A 24,072-nucleotide genomic window follows, 5' to 3' on the forward strand; every position below is an offset into this window, starting at 1 on the left:
ATAAAATCATTCATATTTGTTTTTTAACTACAACATGAAACAAACAAAAAACTTTTCTCTTTACCTCAAATATCTGTGCAAACTGTGTCTCTTTACTAGAAAATATTGCATGGATACAATGAATGGCATATTTGGCTTGACGGGGGGGTCCTTTTTTAGATTTGTGATGTAAAACAGGAAGCAAAGCTCTAAGAAAAAAATTAAAGAAAAACAATTAACCAGAAAACACAACATGACTTCCACTAGATACTTTAATGCTTGTATTTTTTAAGTAATGTTTTGTAAGAACAAAAAAAGTCTTAACATCTACTCAGACATTTTCAATCTATAATTTCACTTTATAAATATCTATATTAAAAATATAATCCAAATACAAGTATTTTTTACTTAATAATTATAAAAACAAACAAGGATGGTGACCCATTTCTTCTTTTTAATGTCATTCCTTTAGCCTTTTCTATTTCATTCTCACTGGTACCACTTCAGCTAAGCTTCTGCCACCTTACACCTTCTTTCTCCAGGCTCTTCCTCTTCCAATTCACCTTTTACTTTGTGCCAAAACAACCTACATGAACAGAAATTTGATCATTTAATCAATGCAAATTGAGCACTTACTATAGTGCCAAGCACTATTAAAAGTCCCAAATCCTTGCCTTCATGCTACCAGCATATTAGGGATAAGACACATGATTATACGTAAATTAGCAAAACATATGTTATGTCAAATTGTGGTAACTCCTGTAAAGGGAAAAAAAGAAGCAGAAGAAGAAAAAGAGGACAGGAATAGGGAATGGGGCTAAGTGTGTGACAGTGTTACAATTTTAAACAGGGTGCTTATAGATGTGCTTATAAAGTAACATTGGAGCAGAGGTAGGGAATGGGTCATATAGCTACCTGGAAGAACATTTATGTATCATATCATTCCACTATATAAAAGCTTAAAATCCTGAATAAAGCAGAATCTCTTAGCTCAACTATTATGAATACATCTCACAGTGAAAGCAACTTCTGAATCCTCTTCCTTCCCCAATAACAACCCAGTGTTCCAGTAGAAAAAAAAATTAGAGATGAAATAATTCATTATAATAATCTCAGAGTCTCAGAAAAGATACCAACAGCAAAATATAAAAAATAAATAAATGACAAACTGAAGGGAAACTTTGCATTTCATGTTACAGAGAAAGGGTGAATATCTCTAAAATGTAAACACCTAAAATAGAGAATGAAAAGACCAACAATATCACAGAAAAATGGGTTGGATTTAACAGAGTAGAACGCTCTTCAAAAGAAGATAAACAAATTACCCCATTACGTGTGAACAGATATTCATCTTCACTCCTTTAAAAACAGATATAAATACAAATTAAAACTATACTCAGAGGACTTCTGCTTCAGATTAGGACAGTACATCTGCGACTGGGTTTACTCTTTTACCTTAAACAAGTAGAAAACAAGATAATATGTTAATGGTTTCAGACAGTGGACAGTAGGAAGCGCAGTGCGAAAATCTGTAAAAGATGGGAAACAAACTAGAAGAGCCCTACATCTGCCCCCAGTTACTGCAAGGAGGTAGTTTCCAGACTGCAGTACAAGGAGGAGGAGAGACCCACATAGAGCCTGGTGGTTGCATGCAGTTGAGGGAGACAGGAATGAGAATTCAGGGAGGCCAAGGGAGCTATACTTTCTACAGCAAAGCACCACAGAGGAGGGAGCTACAAAGAGAGAAAGAGAGCTTGAGTTCCGTAGACCTGAAGAGGGGTATCCCTGAGTCTTTGGCTGAATAATGATCAGCGTCATGCAAGAGCAAAAACTACCTAAGACCAGGAAAAGAATGTCAGAAAGAAGCAGGCCAAAAAACTCCCTACCACACACAGGGCTGGGAGCAATTCATGTTTCCACCAGCCACAGCAGAAAGACCTTCTAATATATAATCAGGACAAAATTAATCAACAGACACAGTCCCAGAAATGGCACAGGTGACAGAATTAGCAAAGACATAAAAACAGTTGTTATAAATATGCTCCATATGCTCATGACGGTAAGAAGAAAACATGAACATGAGGAGGACAGAAGTGAAATATATATATTAAAAAGACCCAAATGGAACTACTAAATATGAAAAATATAATACCTCAAATTAAAAATATATACATAGAATAAAAGCATATTATATATATTATAGAAGAAAAGATCAGTGAACTTGAAGACATAGCAATAGAAACTATGCAAAATAAAATAAAAGGGGGGGGACAGGAAAAAAATAAGAATGCACATCAGTGACCTCCAAGACAATATTAAGTAGTCAAAAATACATGCAATTGGAGTCCCAGAAACCAAGGGGGTGAGAAGGGGAGAACATTAAAAAAAAAAAAAAAAAAGAAAAGAAAGAAAGAATTACCAAAAAAACACTCCAAATATGATGAAAATAAACCCACAGTCCCAAGAATCTCAATAAACCTCAAGCAGAAGAAACATTAAGTATATACCATTCCAAGGCACATCATTATCAATTTGGTGAAAACAGCAATTTAAAAAAAAACCTCAAAACCAGTCAGAGAAGACGTATTATGTATAGAGGAACAAAGAATGAAAGATCACTTTTCATCAGAAACCATGCAGAGTCCAGAAAATAAAGAGAGTGACGTCTTTCAGGTACTAAAAACCAAAAGAACTCTCAACCTAGAATTCTAGTCCGAGCAAATTTAAGAATGAAGATAAAATAAAGACTTTTTCAGACAAAGAAAAGCTAAGATAATTAATTATAAGCAGAATTATACTCTAAGGAACATTAAAGTTATTCAGGAACAAAAATGATACCAGATGAAAATATGGATAGATATCCAAAACATGAAGAATGGCACAAAAAAAGGTAAATATATGTGTACAAATCAAAGAAATATGCTATTGTTAACCTGAGATATATCAAAGTGTTTAGGGCAAAAATATCAGTAACATATTGTAGCATTTATAACATATATAGAAACAAAATGTACAACAACAAAAGCACAAAAGCCTGGAGGGGGAAGGCATGGAAGTACACTGCTGCAAGATTTTTACAATACACATTAAGGGGTATAATTTTATTTGAACACAGATAAGCCAATAAAATAAAATCATTAAAAATAGTCAACCTCAAAGAGGGCAGAAATAGAAAGAAGTGGGAACATATATTAAGATGGCAGCTTTAAACCCAACTGTATCAACAGTTACATTAAATGGTAAATGGTATAAACATTCCAATTGAAAGAAAGAGTGTGTCAAATTGGATTAAAACAACCAAAATCAAAACAAACCAACAAAAACAAAACAAAGACCAAACTCAAACTATAGGATATTTAAAAGGTATTTATTTTACATATTAAGTCCCAGGAACATTTACAGGGAAGGAACGAAGGGAGGGAGGGAAGAATGAAAGAATGAGAGAACTGGGACTTCCCTGGTGGCACAGTGGTTAAGAATCCGCCTGCCAATGCAGGGGACACGGGTTCGAGCCCTGGTCCAGGAAGATTCCACATGCTGCAGAGCAACTAAGCACGTGTGTCACAAATACTGAGCCTGTGCTCCAGAGCCCGCAAGCCACAACTACTGAGCTCGCACGCCACAACTACTGAAGCCTGCGCGCCTACAGCCCGTGCTCTGCAACAAGAGAAGCCACCGCAGTGAGAAGCCCACGCACCGCAAAGAAGAGTAGCCCCCGCTCGCCACAACTAGAGAAAGCCTGCGCGCAGCAACGAAGACCCAACACAGCCATAAATAAATAAATAAATAAAATTTTAATGTTAATTAAAAAAAAAAAAGAATGAGAGAATAAAAGACCACAAGAAAGAGATATGCCTTGCAAACACGAATACAAATGAAAGTAGATGCTGCTCTCAAAGACTGCAGAACAAGGAAGATAACCAGGGACAAGGAGGAACATTTCATTAACAACATAGTCTGTTGACAAGGCTATGGGGAACCAAGTACATTCATACACTGCTGGAGAGAATGCAAAATGGTATAACCACTACAGAGGGAACTGTAACAATATCTAGTAAAATTATGTATGTATTTATTTTATGATATATCCACAAAATAAATATTTAAATGTGGAATAACTGCTAGTATATGTAAAGAGAAAAAAAGCAAGGTGGAGAAAGGCATGTATAGTGTACTTTATCATTCTTCTATCAAAGAGGTCATGTGAACACACATACATGTACACATATGCACTGAAACACAACTAGACCGACATGCATGAAAAGACTTCTTTTACGTTTATCTGTAGGTAAGAAGGAACAGGGGAGAGTGCTGAGGAGTACATGCTAGACTGCTTAGAATATATCTTGCTTTTTCAGCTTGTCTTTAAAACCTGTGAATACTTCATATAATTAAGAAATAAAAATTTTTAAAGTAACCTCAAAAAATAAAAAGAAACAAATGAACAAAAGTATGCATCCATTTGGTGGCATAACCACACAAAGAATCATTCCAAGTAACTTTAAAACACAAGCATTTGACTGTAAATCCCTAATGTGATACACCCTAAATACAAAAGAGAACTACATAAGGCAAACAAACAGCTGTTTTTAGGAATCACACTGGTGGTGCTACTACTATTCTGAGACCGTTCTGTATTTATTATGGGATAATTCAAATGAGTTATTATGTAATATCATAGCTTTATCATCCTGTATTATCTCAGCATAGGGGAAAAGATAAAAATGTAAAATTGAAGAGGCTCAATAAAAACCCAATTTGAACTGGAATAATCAATATAAACATACAATGCATTTTATCTTCCAAAACCCCCCTTTTTTTTTTTTAAGCTGTATCCACAGAATTGTCCTAGAAAAGTGACCCACACATTAGTAATTAGTACACACAAGATTGACATTCTGATTTCTTAATACTATTCCCATTAAAAGGAACCAGGGCTCCTCAGAGAAATGGCTGAATCCAGGTCGGGGGCAGGACATGTACAAGATGGGTCTGGAACATTTTGTCATACCAGGTTGCAAAGACATTACAAAGATTAGTGGAGTTATTCAAAAGAATTCAGAAGTCAATCTGAATAGCCTAGAGATGGGACAATGTGAGCATCGAGTGATCACTGTAATTGACTGAAACACAAATATGAGTAAATCCATCAGTTTATAATGATATTTTTAAAAGACGACAACAGAGGATACTAGTAAACTCCTCACTCTTTATTTTGAACTCTGTTCAATACATAAAAGAATCACCCATTACTTACAGATATGGAAAACAAACTTATGGTTACCAAAGGGGAAGTGTGGCGGGGAGGGATAAATGAGGCGCTTAGGATGAACATATACACACGACTACATATGTATAAGACAGATAACCAACAAGGACCTACTGTAGACACAGGGAACTCTACTCAATATTCTGTGATAACCTATATGAGAAAAGAATCTAAAAAAAAAAGAATATATGTATATGTATAACTGAATCACTTTGCTGTACACCTGAAACTAACACAACATTGCAAAGCAACTATACTTCAATAAAAAAAAGATTATTCATGATGTTTTAAATAAACTGATAAATAAATTAAATGAAAAAAAGCATTTTAATTTTTCTTTATGTGCTCTAAAGTAATGCTTATGTTTCTGCAAGTTAATTGACTTAGAGCAAAATGAATAATATTAGGTACAGAAAAAAAGCCTGAATAAATAACTTCTGATGCTAAAAAAATTAAAAAAGGAAAAAAAAAAGTATCAAGCACTTATCCTGCCGAAGAATAGATGAGAAGCTCCTCTTTATAAAAGTATTCAGCTAACAAGTGATAAAGGAATGACAGAGTATCATTACTGATTACTAAATATGATCAGCTGCTAACATCATAAAAGAGAAACAGCCAGGTATTACATTCCTCCTGACAGAAGAGCATACCACCACCTACAAAGTGGTCCTGTGACGACAAAATTGCTGAAGCAGAATCCAATCAGGCCTCTGGATTCAACTATCACTTTACAGAAAACACAGGAAAATGTTAAAGCATGCCAAAGGCATACAATTAACAAAAATAAAAAATCAGTTTATGTGAAACTCTTCAAGATAAACAACCTGGTTTCTTCATCAAACACAAAGAGAAGAGCTAACTGGAGGGGTAACCGACGGGGAAAAAAGGGACTTCAGAGACCTATCAAGCAATAACAATGTAGAAACCTCACTTGGATCCCGATTCAAAAAAAAAAAACAAACTATTAAAAAAATTACTATATTTTTGAGAAAATTAATTGGATATTATTATTAACTGTGTTTACAATAAAAGCATTGTGATCATTTTTTTAGAGTTCTTATCTTTTGGAGATACTGAGATGTATAGATGAAAATATAGAGTCTGGGATTTGTTTTCAAATATAAGGGGAATGCGGGGAGTGGGTAGAATTATAAATTAAACAAAGTGGCTTTTAGTTATTTATATATAAACGGGTTGGTGGATACATGGGAGTTCACTATAATATTCTACCTCTTCTTTATATGTTTGAAAACTTCAATAATAAACTATGTAAAAAAACAATTCGAGCCTCACCAAAATGCCCTCTTTTTAGTCTGTGGTTTGTGGCTTCTTTGTGAAATGAAAAATTATTATTTTCTGGTTACTTCAGTAACTGAAGTCCCCAGAGAAGACCTATCTTCTCATAAATCAGTCTTTACAATACAAACATCTATAATCTCTTTTCTTAGTAATCAAGAGAAAAATTACAGGTCACACACAAGTAAAAAGCAACTATGGTGGAAACTTTCAAAGATAGCAGGAGAAATTTTAAGTTCATCCAGTATTCTGCATACTCATTTAAACAGAAAACAGAAATAAACCAAAACAATAAGGAAGGAAAAAAAAACAATTTCAAGAATTCTAAAGCCCTAGGCAGACCGAGAAGTTAATGAACGTAAATGAAGCAACTACCTTCTGACTGCTTTTTATATTAATAAGTTTCTATTAAAGGAAATCCTTTATTCCCTCATTAAATTGATTTTTCCCCTTAAAATTCAAGGGGAAACCCCCCTGCCGCCCCAGTTGCGAACAAAACTGAAAAACACATTAAAAACACTAAAGAAAAAAACTCCAAATCCTACTACCCTGAAATAATTAGTGTTAACATTTTTTAGAACTACTTCTAAAATTTCTCTGTACATACATACACATATTAAATAAGTGAGAATACAAAATATATATTATTTGGAAACTTTTTTTTTTTAAAGGTCACACAGGTCTTCAGTGGCTGGCTATACCACAATGAATCTAACCAATCTCCTACCACTGAGCATTTAGATGTTTTTGTTTTTTTAAATCTTGACAACAAAACAATGAACATCCCTGTGCTAGATCTTTATCTAGCTCTTTATCTGAGCTATATATCCTATAATCTGCTCTGAGATCCTGCAGCTGTAAATCTGCAAATTACATTTCCTAGACTCCCACAAGAGCTGGTAGGTTCTTCCAACAAGAGACACCACAGCTTCTTTAAGGCCTTCTCTGCAGTAGCTGTGCTGCCCTGCAGCAAGAGCCAGGCCACCCCTACTCTGATAGTTAGTTGGCACGATGTGGACAGGCTCTTCCACCCATTGGGCAGTCCTTAACACTGCTTATTCCCAGTTGTCCCACCAGCCCTAAGGGTGGTAACTGCTTCCAGCAAATCATAATCTCTGAGCTGCCAAAGCAACTTTTTGCTCTTTCAAGCTTCAAACATCTGTATTAATTAATTTATTTATGTTTAAAATACCTGGAATGGTTTCTGTTTCTGACTGGACCTTGAACCATATACCCACTATGTAGACATATTTTCTAATTATCTCTGGGATAAATACCTCAAAGTGAAACTACAGTATTAAACACCACACACATTTTAAGTTGGTATGTATTGCCACATTACCAACTCAGAAAAGCTGCATCAGTTTATATTCCAACTGAGAGCAGCACTGGCATGCTAGCTAAAACTGGTTATACAGCATGTGGGTATTGTATTTGCCTCCAGTACTCTTAGCAGGCATAAATGTCCTTTCCTAATGTGATGAAGGACTTCCTGTTTGTAAATTTCTTATTTATTCCCTATGTTAGTATTCTACTGTGAGACATGTCTGTTATTCCTTTGTTAAGAATCTTAATACATTACAAATATTAACCTTTTCTAAAGTCATATATATTGAAAATAGCTTCCCAGCATACCAGTTCTGTTTCCAATTTATTTCATGATTTTTGCTTTTGTCTAAATAGTATTCTCCCTCACTAAAATATAAGGGCAGAGACTTAACCTGTCCTTTTCATTTTAACATCCTCAAGTACCTCATACGCAATGAAGGCTCTACAAATATTTTTTCAATAAATGAATTTTTAAAAATCCAATCCATCAATATTTCAATTGTGACTTGGCATCAGTGTCCCTTTCACCACAAAGTAAGAAGTTACAAAAAATGTACTGGTTACTAATACGTTTATTAATTAATTTTATATATATTTAAAATCTTAGATATATGAATAATCTTTGACTCATCTGGAATATATGTAAAAGCAAGTAAGCAGTCTACATTAATTTTTCTTTTTAAAACAGCTTGCCAATTATTTACTCAATAATCTAAGTTTTCCTAATTTCTTTGTCAAATATTATACCCCTCACTATTACAGGGTTGTACAGGGTTACAAATTTCTTATACACTTTACTTTTAAATCTTCTGATTTCTACTCGTATAATATTTTCTAAATGATTGTTAATGGTATTATAAAGAAAGCTTTGGATTTTTACATACTTATTTTGCCCATCTTATTTTTTAGTATTTTACTAGTTCTGCAGTTCATTCTCGTGAATTTTTCTTAGAATATGATAACTTTGCTTCCTCCTTTCCAACGCCTGCACCTCTTATTTTCTTATGTAATTATATTGGTTAATGCTTCCAAAGCAATGTTAAATCATAGCAGAGCTAGTGTATTTTCTCACCTTGCTCCTGATTTTACTGGGAATGCTTCTAATGTTTTACCATATGATGGTGCATACTGGTTTGAGAAGTATGAAGGCATTAAATCGTATTTTATTGGGTTTAATTATAAATAGTTTATTTTTTTATCAGAAACCCTTTCAGCATCTGTCAAAATGATCTATTGTGTGCCCTTTCCTTTTTACTCATTTATATAATGAATTATAACATGAATATTAGGCTTTTTAGTAGTAACCCTTTTTGTATTCCTGGAATTAACCACATTTAGCCATAGGATATTCTTGTTTTACTGTAGTAAACTCTCTTTTTGATAATATTTTATGTACAATTTTTGCATCAATATTAGTAAGATTTGTCTTAGTTTTCTTTTGGAGGGATATCTTTTATCAGGTTTTAGCATTCCTGTAGTTACACCTTGGCTTCATAAGAAGTAATCTAAATGCTTTCTTTTTTCCCCCTATGCTCTGAACAATTTTAAAAAATTAGAATTCCTGTGTGGTTTTTTTTATATATAGAGAGAGAGAGATTTGAAATACCTCCTTTAACACACACCTTTTATTGGCCCTTGTTATTATTATTAGAAGGTAATTTTCTCTAATTCTTTTATAGTTATAGTCTATTAGGTTTTCTTCTTCCCTCTACTTGACCCAATTTTATTTATTTACATGACCCTTAAAAAAAATTCAGGTTTTCAAATATCTAAGACATAGATATAGCCACATCTAAAATTTAAATGATGAAAGTAAAATGATGAGAAAAGACAAATCAAAGATATGCAAACAAGAAGAAAACAAAAGTTTGATTTAGGGGCATAAGCTAAACTGAATGCAAAGAGAAAAAATCACACAACTTGGTAGACAGAGTGACCTCACAATAAAAAGGGGCTAGGACGTCCCTGGTGGTGCAGTGGTTGAGAGTCCACCTGCTGATGCAGGGGACACGGGTTCGTGCCCCAGTCCGGGAAGATCCCACATGCCACAACGGGAGAGGCCACAACAGTGAGAGGCCCACGTTAAGGGGCTAATACATTCCTTAAGTCCTTGAATCCTAAATAATATCCTTCATTTCCCCTTATTTAAGCACAACTTGGCTAGTTAGGAAATGCTTTAGATACATTCTTTTTGTCCATCAAAACTCTCTAGGTGTTGAATCATTAACTTTGGAAATCTTTTGTGGTTGAAAAGAAATAAGTCAGCCTCATCACCTTTCCGTTGTACACGATCTACCTTTTTTTTCCCCTTGATGTTTATGAAATCACTTCTGTAATCTCTGAAAATCCAGTAAATTCCATCACAATATTTTCCTAAAACATGAGCCCTTTTGATCTCCAGATGCATGTTTTCATTCGTTCCAAACAAGTTTACTACTATTTTTTAAAAATGTTTTCCATTTCCCATTATTCTGTTGTCTTCTCCACAGAAACTAATCATGGCTTTTCACTGTCTGCAATTCTCTTTAACTGCCTCCATTTCTTTGCTCACTATATCTACATTCTATGCAGTTTCCTCAAGTTCAACAGAACCCTTCCTGGTTACATTTTCAATATTGTTTACTCTGCACCTTGCTGTTTATAATAAATTACTTTCTATAATACAAATATGTTCCTGCTCTTCTTTATCCTTAGTTCTGCCATTTCTCTTTTTATGTTATCTTATTTTTGTTCTTGTTTTCCAGATGTCATTTGCTGTTTAATTTTCTTGGCAGTTTAGAACAACTGTCTAAAATTTTCTTTTTTACTAGAAAAATACAATTCTTCCAAAGTACTGATCAGCTATCTTTTGAACGCTAAATTATCCCCATAGGATTCATGTCTGTTAATTTATTTGTATTCTGTTAATTCATCTTTGAATAAGAGAAGTTCTCTCTGGCTCCACCATTTAAACAAAAATGTAGATAGTGTTTCCCTGATGACTGGACATTGGGCACTGGTTTTAAAAAATTAACATCAGAACTCCCAACTCAAACTACACTTGCTTAATTAGTTGGATAAACAGCATGGAGGAAGAAGTTGGGACTAAAGGAATCAAGTCCATTTTTTCTGTGTAATTTCTAAGTCTGCTTAAGCTCCTCCAATTGAGAACCAGCTCCACTTGGACTATGACCATACCTTATGCTATAGGGGACTCTCAGTTTTGGCACATCTGCCTACTTTGGGATGAGCCAGATTCCTGAGAGACTTACTGAGTCATAATGGAACCCATAATTCACCATCATTTTAGTTTAGTGGGTCAGCACATAATTTTTTCTGTTCCTGTAAAGTTGGTGAGACATTTGCTTCACAATTCTACTCTAAGCCTTACCTCACCTATAAGCTTTGCTCCTCCTGTTAAGCCCAGAGAAAAATGGTTTGACCACAAAGTCTCTCCTTTAGCTCTATTCCAGCTGAAATTAGATTTTCCCTATTTCTCTCAAAGCTGCCCATAGCTCAAACTCCTCCCTCTAAATGAGCAAATGAAAGAACACTCATTATACATTCCCTTAAACATCTGATTCAGGGATACATTTATCAACTGTCAATGTTCTCACACTCAATTCAGTCTAAATGGCTTATCTAGCACCAATTCTGTCCAGCTCGTGGTAGCTTCTACTTAGATACATTTTTCTTTTAAATTATTTTAGGGAACTCAAGGGAAGATAATTTAATAAATATTCATTTAACTCTATCGTTTTTCCTCAACATCAACTCACCCAATTTAATAATTTAAAATATAAAGTCTGCATACATATTTTATCTCCTGGAAGACATATACTATGAATTACTTCATCAAGAACAGTGTGTACACACAGTAGGTATCCAATATCAGCTGAATTAATTCTCCTCATGAGAGCTATCCGAAATATACTCAGCATACATATCAAATAACTCTAAGTACTTCAGTTCCAAATTAAAGCAGAGTATGTTTTAAAATGCCCTCGTGTGTTCTAAAATGTCCACCTTTCGACCTTGCTCTCATAGTTCTCCTACAAATATATCAAACAATGTTTCTTTAAAATATAAAGGGTACTAGGAAAGACAGTCTAGAATGAAAACTAAAACCTCCACTGAATAAATCAAACTAAAACTTGTTTAAAGCTCTAATTAAGAAAGGAACTGTGCCATAATGGATATGGTACCATAAGCACTGCAAACAAACAGGCCTATATTCAAATCTTCACTCTGCTATTTACTAGCTATGTGACCTAGACCCATTTACCTCAAGTAAACATTAGATTCCCCATTTGGAAGATTAGGATAATTCCTACAAATCACACTGAATTGTTACAAGGTTTAAATGAGATAATACAAAAAGTGGGCATTCAGTATATGGTAGAGTTATATACAGTTTATACATATAGTGTGTGTGTATACATATATCTCCAAACTCTGATCTCTGATCTGGATAGGAGAGTCGCAGATCCATTCCAAAGGGAAGTTTATGTTCTAGGCTCCCTTAAAAATTAAGAAGCCAGTTCTAAACAATAAAGTTTCTTACCCTTGCCAAAAAGTATACTGTTACAAAATTCTTTTATGTTTCAATTATCACTTAAATAATGCTTTTGTCCCATATATCAATAGTTTCTAGAATTAAGTTCATGCAAATAGAAAGTAATAACAGAAAGTATACCTGAGCCTCTAAAAGCTAGCTTTGTCCAAATCTCTTTCTAAGGAAAAGAGCCGCAGGCAATTCTTTAACATGAAGAAGCACAGTACCCCAACCACAACTAACTAGACCAAAAGTAATGAGCTGGATGTAAAACCAATCACCATGGACTATGGCAATATCAAGACCAACTATCAGCTATGCTCTTCAGGAACAGGGAGGAGAGATGCATACAGAGAAGTAAGCAGGGATTCATAAAGAATGAAGACTTATTCTTTTTGAGCTATTAGAGAATTTTGAACAATAATCAACCACTATTAGAGATCACCAGGATAACAGCACAGTTTCCAATTCTTGGAAATACTAGAACACACAAACACACACACATAACACACTGCTGTTAGGATGCTTATACCGTGCTTCTCTATTTCCCTGTGCCAAATAAAGCAATACTTCTGAAAATTTCCGAGTCAATACTCAAAATCACAGAAGAAAGTAAAGAGTGCTATGGACAATCCTGTTGAAATGCCTTTGGAATTTCCCATCGGACCTTAAATTTTCATGAATTACTTATCCTATGCCATAATATGTCAAGGAACTGTTTTACTGTAAAACTGCTTTCATTAAAATCTTTAAGGGTGGGCTTCCCTGGTGGCGCAGTGGTTGAGAGTCTGCCTGCCGATGCAGGGGACACAGGTTCGTGCCCCAGTCCGGGAAGATCCCACATGCCGCGGAGCGGCTAGGTCCGTGAGCCATGGCCACTGAGCCTGCGTGTCTGGAGCCTGTGCTCCACAGTGAGAGAGCCCACAACAGTGAAAGGCCTGCGTACTGCAAAAAAACCAAAAACAAACAAACAAACAAAAACTTTAAGGGCTTCCCTGGTGGCGCAGTGGTTAAGAATCCGCCTGCCAATGCAGGGGACAAGGGTTCGAGCCCTGGTCCGGGAAGATCCCACATGCCGCCAGGCAACTAAGCCCGTGCGCCACAACTACTGAACATGCGCTCTAGAGCCTGCGAGCCGCAACTACTGAGCCCACGTGGCACAACTACTAAAGCCTGCGTGCCTAGAGTCCGTGCTCCACAACAAGAGAAGCCACCGCAATGAGAAGCCTGTGCACCGCAACGAAGAGTAGCACCCACTCACCACAACTACGGAAAGCCCAAGTGCATCAACGAATACCCAACGCAGCCAAAAATAAATAAATTAAATTAAAAAAAAAAGTATATATACAATTCAAAAAAAAACCTTTAAGCAAAACTGATGCTTCAGAAAGAAACGCCATGCTCACCCTACATTTTCATGAATCTTCTAAAACCAATCAATGCTTTCTCCCAGGAAATGAGAATCTAAACTGAATATTTTAGACTTAAGATAACCCAGACATTATTTCCTCAGAACTTAAAAGATTCCAACTATTACATAAATCAAGAAACAGTAAGTTATTTTTCTGTCTTCCAGAATATTTATCAGAAAAATCTCAACTCACGATCTGATGTGTGGGAAATCCTCTTCAATTTTGCTTCCTGTGTTTTTGAAAATTTGGAGTGCAGCTTCTGCTACTTTTTCATCATCCATTTTCAGACAAGCCAGGAGAGATTCAAATGTTTCAGCAGAATGAAATGAGATGGGATGTGTAAATGAGAGTACCTAAAAAATGATCATAAAAAATGATCTGTAATCCTTTTCACCTTTATAAACCTGAAATGTTACATATTAGAAATACTACAAATCCAAGTAAATACAAAAATAATTATGCTAAAAAATCAGTAAGAGCACTATAAATAAAATTTAAAACTTACTCAAATATATAACAGACATGTTCTTGTGTAGGAAGACTGTACTAAAGAAACAATTACCTTCAAAATTAAATTACATGTTAACATAATTCTACTCAGAATAATCTGGATTTGGTTAATGTTTGGGAAGGGGGGTGGAGGAGAATGAAGGTTGGAGAAAAGGAAAATGAGAAGAGAGAATTTTTTTTAAAACCTCTATGATTCTAAACAAAGATCATTAGAAGAGACCAGCTAATAACATTTTTGGAAAAGAGTAATCTAAGGAAGGGGGTAAAACACCAGACAATAAAAGATATTGTAAGGTTACAATAATCAAATCAACATGGTACTAACATTAGAAGCAACAACAAAAAAAGAAAAAAGCAATAAATAGAGCTTACCGTATATAAGCACTTAAGATAGGGTGTAATAGATTATAAAGATGGTAACAGAAAATAAATGAGAATGGATGGAATTTTATCTTTAATAAATAGTCCTGGTAAAGGTGGATAGTTATTTGGAGGAAATCAAATTAGACCCTCCCCTACAATACACAATTTCAAAATAAATTTTAGCTGCGTTGTTTCAAATTTAAAAATCACAAACAATAAAAATCCCTCTGAACATGACAGGACTTTTAAGCTTAAAATAAATTAGACTCAAATGTCGAATGTAAAATCAAGCAAGTAGTAGAAAAACATATTAGCATAATGCCATATTTATAAGACTGAGAAACAAGCAAAATAAGTGATGTTATTTAGAGATATACACATAGACATAAATGGAAAATCTATACAGAATAGTTAAGAGAATAATAAACTCCAAATTCAGGACAATCAGACCTGGGAGATGTGGGGTAAAAAGCCACTCAGTGAACTTCAACAGTATTAATATTCTATTTAATTTGAGTTAGCAATCCTTTTACTTTCTATTAGTATTCATTTTATTACTATACTTTATAACTTACATATAACAGAATACATTTTATTTTTTTATGTATCAAATATGTCCTATAGGGGCTTCCCTGGTGGCGCAGTGGTTGAGAGTCCACCTGCTGATGCAGGGGACACGGGTTCGTGCCCTGGTCCAGGAGGATCCCACATGCCGCGGAGCGGCTGGGCCCGTGAGCCATGGCCACTGAGCCTGCGCGTCTGGAGCCTGTGCTCCACAACAGAAGAGACCACAACAGTGAGAGGTCCACGTACCGCCAAAAAAAAAAAAAAAAAAAAAGTCCTATAAAAAAGCCAAGGAAGTTAAAAGCTCACTTAAGTCAGTTAAAAAAACAAAAGATTGAGATGTCAGTAGAAAATGAACATAGGATAAAAGTAATGAATTCACCATAGAGAAGACACTAATGATCAACATATAAAAGGTGGATCTCACTAGCAATAATTATATAAATTAAAACATTATTTTTCACTTATCAGATTAGTAAAACTCTTAAAATTTTATACTATTCCAAATTTGTGAAGATAGGAGATAGGCACCTTCATACACTGTTGACTGAATTATATATACTGTATGAGTACGATTTCTCTGTAAAGGAATTTGAATACACATATATCCAAGAATTTTGAAAGTGGTCATTCTCTTTGACCTAGTAATGTCCTTCTAGTATTTAAAAAAAAAAAAAAAGAAAGACATTAGCAGGAGATCTTAGATATATTTACCTTAGCAGTAATAAAATGAGAAAAATCTAAATATCCAACAATATAAAAATAGTTGGGAACACTATGATATCCCCAAAATGAACTAATCACCATTTCAAAAAATAATGTTTATTATTATTTTTAGTATGAGCCAGACACTCTGCTAAGACATTAAGTACATGATTTAATTTAGCCCCTGTGAGAGAAGTACTGTTACTAACTCCATTATAGATGAGGAAACAGAGGCAATTAACTTAAAGCATACATCTAAAATCAGATCTGTTTTTTTTTTTTTTTTTTTTGCGGTACGCGGGCCTCTCACTGCTGTGGCCTCTCCTGTTGCGGAGCACAGGCTCCAGACACGCAGGCCCAGCGACCACGGCCCACGGGCCCAGCCACTCCGCGGCACAGATCTGTTTTTTGACACTCTTAAAAATACTGTCTTAAAAAACATTGAGAAAAATGTTTATAATTTATTATGGGAAAACAGTCAAGATACGAAATTGTATTTTCAGTTTGATCTCAACTATATAAAAGTGTACATTCTTCTAAAGATTAAAAGGAAACAAAAGATATTTATGAATGATAGGCTTCTCAAAGTTTTCTTCTTTATTAGTTTATATTTTCAATGTTATCAACAATTAACTGATATTTTTGTAATCAGTAAAAGGTAGTAGTATATTTTAGCTAACAAAATAACACATAAAACGGACTTTAAAATTTTGGTTCTTCCTGTGGTAGGAGTAAGCAAATTCTTTGTTTACTAATGAAAGCTTCAAATTATAATCCTTAATATAATTAATACTAGGTTATATTATATAATTTAAACCTGAGAATATTTAGCTTACATGTTAGAATAAACATGCAATTTCAAAATACCTAAAAATGATTAAGAAAATTTTACTTCAGGTTCTATAAACCTAAAGAAGCAAATCTCAAGTCTAAAAAATCCAAACTATATATGTTTAACAATTGTCTAATTAGGCACTTAATTTCACCTTAAGCATATTTACCTTAAGCAGTTCAAGACCTGCCCTGATGGCTTGATCAGTTGGAACACCCTCATCTTCATCATCTGCTGTTCCATCTATTGATTTGTTCACTTGCTTTATAAGAGCACTAAAGTATGAAAAAAAAAGTTTTTTCATTTTTTTAACTCTTCTATTAGCAATGTCTAAGAAAAATAATCCTGAATATTTTCTATACAGACCACAACTAAACCACATAAAATTTGATACAGCTGTTGCCCAACCAGTATGGCAAAACAGAAAGCTATAGTAAATATAGCTTCTTTTTGAAATGATATTTTCCTTTGTCCATTCAAATGAGGTCAAAATGTTATCTGATTTTCTGTTTATTAATGCTATATTTTTATTCTTGTATTTTCCGTGTAAAGTTTATGCCTAAACATGTGAATGATAACAGATGTTTTCTAACTATCTAAAGTTCATTATTACTCCAGTAAGTAGAAACACGTATACTGAAATAAAGGATAAATGGCAACATTAAGCACTTTCAAACCATCTAGCAAATATTACTGTGTCTGGCACTGTTATAAAAGCCAGAAAGACTTCCTCCTGAAAGGTGTAAAAATGCCACATAACAGACACACAATAAATCCTCACTAGAACATTCAGAATAGATCAAAAAGGAAACACAATGTTTTGAAATTTTCTTCTAAAAACAAGCTTATGTGATTTTAAAATAATTATTTGTAATGCACTATTATCGAAAATAATCATTCACTCTGGTAGGTATTTGATCTTTTTACAAAAACACAAGTAACAGACACCAGGTTAGAGACATAATACATATCAAAATATAAGAAAATTCAATTATTCAATGTTCCTTAAAATGTTTAGTAGATCTACATTTCTACAAAAATATTATGTACTCAAGTCTAAGGTCAAGCTACAAGTCAAGTATACCTGTCTTCCTTGCAGCGTCCTCTTAAATTTATCATTCCCTTAACAATTAGTATCTTTGAGGATGTTTTGTCCTTTTATGCCCATTTTCCCTGATTAACTGATTCTCATAGCTCCAACCACCCCAAATAAAAATCTTCAGCCTGAATCCTCTTCCCATATTTTCATCAGTCCCAAGGTTTTTTTTTTTTTTACCTAGATGTACCATAGGAATGAAAAATAACATACATCCAAAATTAAATTCATTATTTTCTTCCATGAGTAAGAGCATGAAGCTCTCAGTCTAGCAAGGGAAGGCCAAAGGCCAAAAATAAGCAAGCAAATAACATTAAAATCAGGGAACAACAGGACTAGAAAGCAGACTAAGACAAGAAGACAAGACCCTTGGTTAGCCAGGGCAGTCAGGAAAGGCATTCTTGAAGAGGTACAATTGAGCTAGTAACCAAAGAATAAGAGCCAGTGATATAAAAAAATCTATGAGAAAAAGCATTAACCTGGAAAACCAAAGAGAATCAACTGAAAAACTATTACAAAATACTAAGAGTTCAGTGAGGTGACACCAATAAAACACTAAAAATCGACTGTGCTGTTCTGTATTAGCCAAAGCCACCTAAAAAATACAGCCGGGTGAGAGGTAGAAGAAATCTATTTATAATGACAAGCCGAAATATACAAAATAACTAGGAATAAAAAGTTTTAGGGGCTTCTCTGATGGCACAGTGGTTAAGAATCCGCCTGCCGGGCTTCCCTGGTGGCGCAGTGGTTAAGAATCCGCCTGCCAATGCAGGGGACACAGGTTCGAGACCTAGTCTGGGAAGATCCCACATGCCGCGGAGCAAGTAAGCCCGTGAGCCACAACTACTGAGCCTGCGCGTCTGGAGCCTGTGCTCCGCAACAAGAGAGGCCGCGAGAGTGAGAGGCCCGCGCACCGCGATGAAGAGTGGCCCCTGCTTGCCGCAACTAGAGAAAGCCCTCGCACAGAAACGAAGACCCAACACAGCCAAAAATAAATAAAATTTAAAAAAATAAAAATAAAAAAAAATAATAATAAAATAAAAGTTAGTTAAATTGGTTTAAAAAAAAAAAAAAAAAAGAATCCGCCTGCCAATGCAGGGGACACAGGTTCGAGCCCTGGTCCGGGAAGATCCCACATGCCGCTGAGCAACTAAGCCCGTGCGCCACAACTAATGAGCCTGTGCTCTAGAGCCTGCGAGCCACAACTACTGAGTCCTCGTGCCACAACTACTGAAGCCTGCACGCCTAGAGCCGGTGCTCCACAACAACAGAAGCCACCGCAATGAGAAGCCCGCGCACGGCAACAAAGCGTAGTCCCCGCTCACCACAACTAAAGAAAGTCCACGTGCAGCAATGAAGACCCAACACAGCCAATAAATAAATAAATGAATGAATAAACTTATTTTTAAAAGTTTTAAATGCACAGAATCTGTACATAACTTCTGAAATTATATTAAGGGAGCATAAAGATTTGAAAAAATCAAGATAAGCATGGAAACACAGTATTACACAAATGGTGTTTTTCACTACATCTCAGAGGAACACAACTTGGTGTGAGACAAGATTCAACAGACACATTCTATAGCTCATCTGGAAAAATTAATTAATGTTTGGGAACATCTAGTGCATTTTAGGGGAGGAGGGATGAAAGAACTTTCTCAATGAGATAAAAATGTATCATAAAAGCCTCAAAAGACAAAGAAACCAAGGCAAAAATCCAGTAAGACCCCAAATATAAGAATTTATGCTATAATGAAGGAACATCTCAAATCAAATGGGAAGGAATCAATTTTTCAATAAATGGAGCTGATACAACTAGCTATCAGGATTTTAAAAAGGATGGATCTCTATCTCCACCTTACAACAGAATGAATTCCAGACAAATTAAAGACTAAATGTAAAAAACATAACCACCTGATATGATACCAAAGGCAGAAAGAAATCATAAAGGAAACAAATAATAGATTATATAATTTAGTATTTATTAATGTCAAGCACAAATTTAAAAGGCAATCAAACTGTGTTACTAGCCTTACTTTATAAAGCATTCATATAATCAATAAGAAAAAGACAATTCCTCTAAGCCACTCACAGAAAAATAAAAAGAAACACAATTAGCCAAGAAACACATAGGGAAAAAATGTTCAACTTTATTCACAATTTTTTGGGTTTTTTTTAAATAGTACCATCATTCACCTATAAAAAGGCAAAGACTGAAAAGGTTAAGTCATTATCAGGAAGAGTTAGGTGAATTGGACACCCATTGACTACGGGTAGAGAACAAGAGTGGAATCTTTCTGCAGCATGGTGGCTAAAGCAAGAGGGCGCTGGAGTCAGACTTTCTCAGTTTAAATGCCCCTAGCTATTTCCCAGCAGTGGAAAGTTACTCAAACATCTGTGTAGCTCACTGTTCCTTACCTGTAAAATGGGAATAAAAATATTTCTTGCCTTATAAAGTTAAGAAGTGAGTTAAAACACGTAAAACACAGAGAATCAGCCCAGGCACGTTATAAGCACTAATGGCTACTACCTGTTACTATTATTTATGTTTGAACATTTCTTCTGTAACCCCATGACTTACTAACTGCTAAAGTCAAAGACCTGTTTTGGTCCTCAGTCTTTCTGTTCATCACACATATTACTGCTGGAAACTTTTTTTATCTTAAGTTTCAAAATACTGCAATAACCTGGTTTTCTTACCTTTCTGTAATTTTTCTACTGTTAAAAAAAATTCCAAGGTTCTGTCCATGATCTTTTTAACTTTTTCTACATAATCTTGCTCAGGGAACTATCTATTCTCACAGTTTCACTTTAAATTCAATTTGCCTTGATTAAAAAAAAATTGCGTCCAAATAAGCAGCACATCCTTTCTTACCAGCTCCTTTCATTCTTTTCATGGTAATACTATTCATCATCTGGACTTGACCCCGTATACTTGTGACTCCTCCCTTTTATTCCCCATTTCCAGTAAGATGACCCTTTTTTTTTTTTTTTTTTTTTTTTTTTTTTGCTTTATCACAAATTTAATCAGTTATATGTATACATATGTTCCCATATCCCCTCCCTTTTGTGTCTCCCTCCCACCCTCCCTATCCCACCCCTCCAGGCGGTCACAAAGCACCGAGCTGATCTCCCTGTGCTATGCGGCTGCTTCCCACTAGCTATCTACCTTACGTTTGGTAGTGTATATATGTCCATGCCGCTCTTTCACTTTGTCACAGCTTACCCTTCCCCCTCCCCATATCCTCAAGTCCATTCTCTAGTAGGAAGATGACCCATTTTTTACGTTGTTCTTTTAAAACCTTCCTCAAATATGTTCTTTCCCTTCCATCCCACTACCACCATCCACAGACAATTATAACAACACCTTAGCAGTCTATCTCTTTGACTTCCCTTCCTCCTATCCATCATCAATCATTCCTGGTTCTCAACAGAGCAAAGAACAAAGTAAAAGCTCTAAAGTTAGATCTTAAAGGCTTTCCACAATCTGATCCCAAATGCTTTTTTTAGAATCACCTCATAACACTTTTACACTTCTCCATATTGTACTTTAAATAGATGGCAATCATTTTCTAAATATCCTTGTTCTTTCCTATCCCAGTTAGCTTGGCTTATATTAATCTCAATACCTAGAATACTCCTCCCATTTCTGTAGAAATACAATCTTACCCCATTCTTCCTCTTAGGTGAAATACTACCCCCTTTGAGAAATCTTCTTTCAGTCCTCTGAACACTATCTGCACCAATTTTATAGAACTATAATATAACTTCCTGATTAAACCTCTTTATTCCCTTACTCAACAGAAGGTTGATGAAAAGCAGAAAATATGCTTTGCCAATACCTAACTAGCATCACTTCAAATATACTGTAGCAGGCATGGGATTGATTATTTAATTAATGAATTTCAGTCTGATTCAGATTCTTCCTTGTACTAATATAGAAGGTTCTGGTTTTTTGTTCTGTTTCCTTTTGTTTTTCAAACTGAAGAACCCTATCTTCAAATGAAAAATGATGCAAGAGGAGTCCAAAGTGACAAATGGGCATCCAAAGTAGGGTCTGTCTCCCTACTCTATGGAGGGTCACAAGTGAAAAGCTACACCCTATGCCCTCCTCAAAAAAAAAAAAAAAAAAAAAAACAAACCCCAAAGGGGCTTTACTGAGTACAGAGTGTACCATCAGAATTATTTATTTTTAGATTCCAATATACCTCTGAAAGGCAGTACTGATCACTAATAAATCAGTATGCTCTATATATATTTTATAAGTACTTTCTTTTTTCAACCAGTTGAGAGATTTTAGGAAAAGCTATTAAAAAAAAAAAAGAAAAGGGGACTTCGCTGGTGGTCCAGTGGTTAAGACTCTGTACTCCCAATGCAAGGGGCACAGGTTTGATCCCTGGACAGGGAACTAAGATCCCGCATGCCACGTGGTGCAGCCAAAAATAAATAAATAAATTAATTAAAATAAAATAAAAACTAAAAATAAATAAATAAATAGAAAAGAAAAGAGCTCTTCCCATATTTTACAAAACTAAGTACAGATATAAAAAGAAAGTATTTTCCAAGATATCACAGTCAGGTGATAAAGTTTCAAACCTGAAACTGTAAATGAAGGTTGTTTTAAAAATAACATTTTCAGGGCTTCCCTGGTGGCGCCGATGCAGGGGACTCGGGTTCATGCCCCGGTCTGGGAAGATCCCACATGCCGCGGAACGGCTGGGCCCGTGAGCCATGGCCGCTGAGCCTGCGCATCCGGAGCCTGTGCCCCGCAACGGGAGAGACCACAACAGTGAGAGGCCCACGTACCACAAAAAAAAAAAAAAAAAAAAAAAATTTTCAGTTCTCAGATATCTGTGAAAATGCATCGTATGTTGTTTTACAACATATTCACTTAGTTTTCTTTTCCTGAGAACAGAACTGCAATTTGTTTCTATTAGTTAACCTATGCAAGCTAACTAACTAGTTTACTAGTAACAGACAAAAACTAGGCTTGGATTGACAAATTCTCATCCAAATTGAAAGAGTACCTAAATTAAAATAAATAACAAGATAAACTAAATACATACACATATATATATACACAGAGGAGTGTATGTATATATACAAACATATACATATATATGAATAGATCTATTTACAGATACCTACAGATTAGGGTATAGCCATTATGTATATATATAAACCTATACTATGAGTGCCTTACTCAATAATGAGCACAGGTACCCAATAATGATTGACTACTAAAGCATGAATGAATTAATAGTAATGAAAATTCAATATTTTAATATACAAATACCTGATAGATTCAGTATCTATGTGCACAGGTGCTATCCTCTCCAAGAGAAACTTGATCATTTCCAGAAAAGGATTTGTAGGCTGTTTGGGGTTGCCCAACTTCTTAGTTATTTCACGCTGTAATGTAGATTTTTAAAATATTAAAAAAGTATTTTTAAATAATTCATTACATTAAAACGTTAAGAACCTATAATAATTAAAACCACGTAGTATTGGTGCTGGAATAAACAAATCAATAGGAATAGACTAAGAATTTATCATAGGAGAAAGGTAATATTTCAAGTAAGTAGGAAAAAGGTAGATTATTCAATATATTGTTATATTGAAACACCCGAACAGACATTTAGAATAAAAGCAGAGTTATATCCCTATCTCACACCTTACACCAAAAATATTCCAAAATGATGAAAACAAATACGAAAGAATAAAACCAAGGGTCAGTGGATACACAAACTTCAACAAGCAAAATTATTACAGAAGCTCATTAAAACTACAGATTCCTGGGTCTCGTTGTGAAGGTTCTCATTTAGTCAACCTGGCGTAGAGCCAAAAATCATCTTTTTTAAAAAAGAATTTAGGATGATACATGGGCAACAGATTAAGAAATACTGACATGAGGGACTTCCCTGGTGGCGCAGTGATTAAGACTTCATGCTCCCAATGCAGGGGGCCCGGGTTCAATCCCTGGTCAGGGAACTAGATCCTACATGCATGCCACAACTAAAAGTTCTCATGCCACATCTAAGGAGCCTTCAAGCCGCAACTAAGGAGCCCACTGCTGCAACTAAGACTGAGCACAACGTAAATAAATAAATAAATAAATAAATAATTTTTTTAAAAATCTGACATCAGTAAACATTTTCATTGACCTGCAGTAGAATGGGATTT

General features: G+C 35.0%; 1 protein-coding gene across 4 annotated transcripts in view; it reads right to left on the reverse strand.

The window, feature by feature from the left end:
• Positions 1–24,072, reverse strand: part of PDS5B (PDS5 cohesin associated factor B) — a gene marked incomplete at both ends in the record, with an annotated part of 121,700 nt that overhangs the window by 51,752 nt on the left and 45,876 nt on the right. For all 4 annotated transcript variants that reach the window (XM_079721590.1, XM_079721591.1, XM_079721589.1 and 1 more), the window contains 4 exons: positions 65–188; positions 14,012–14,172; positions 16,963–17,068; positions 23,186–23,301. In XM_079721590.1, the coding sequence (XP_079577716.1) occupies positions 65–188; positions 14,012–14,172; positions 16,963–17,068; positions 23,186–23,301 (507 nt within the window). The remainder of the gene's footprint in view (positions 1–64; positions 189–14,011; positions 14,173–16,962; positions 17,069–23,185; positions 23,302–24,072) is intronic.

This window comes from Hyperoodon ampullatus (genome assembly GCF_949752795.1).
Source record: "Hyperoodon ampullatus genome assembly, chromosome: 16".
In the NCBI taxonomy this organism is placed as follows: domain Eukaryota; kingdom Metazoa; phylum Chordata; class Mammalia; order Artiodactyla; family Ziphiidae; genus Hyperoodon; species Hyperoodon ampullatus.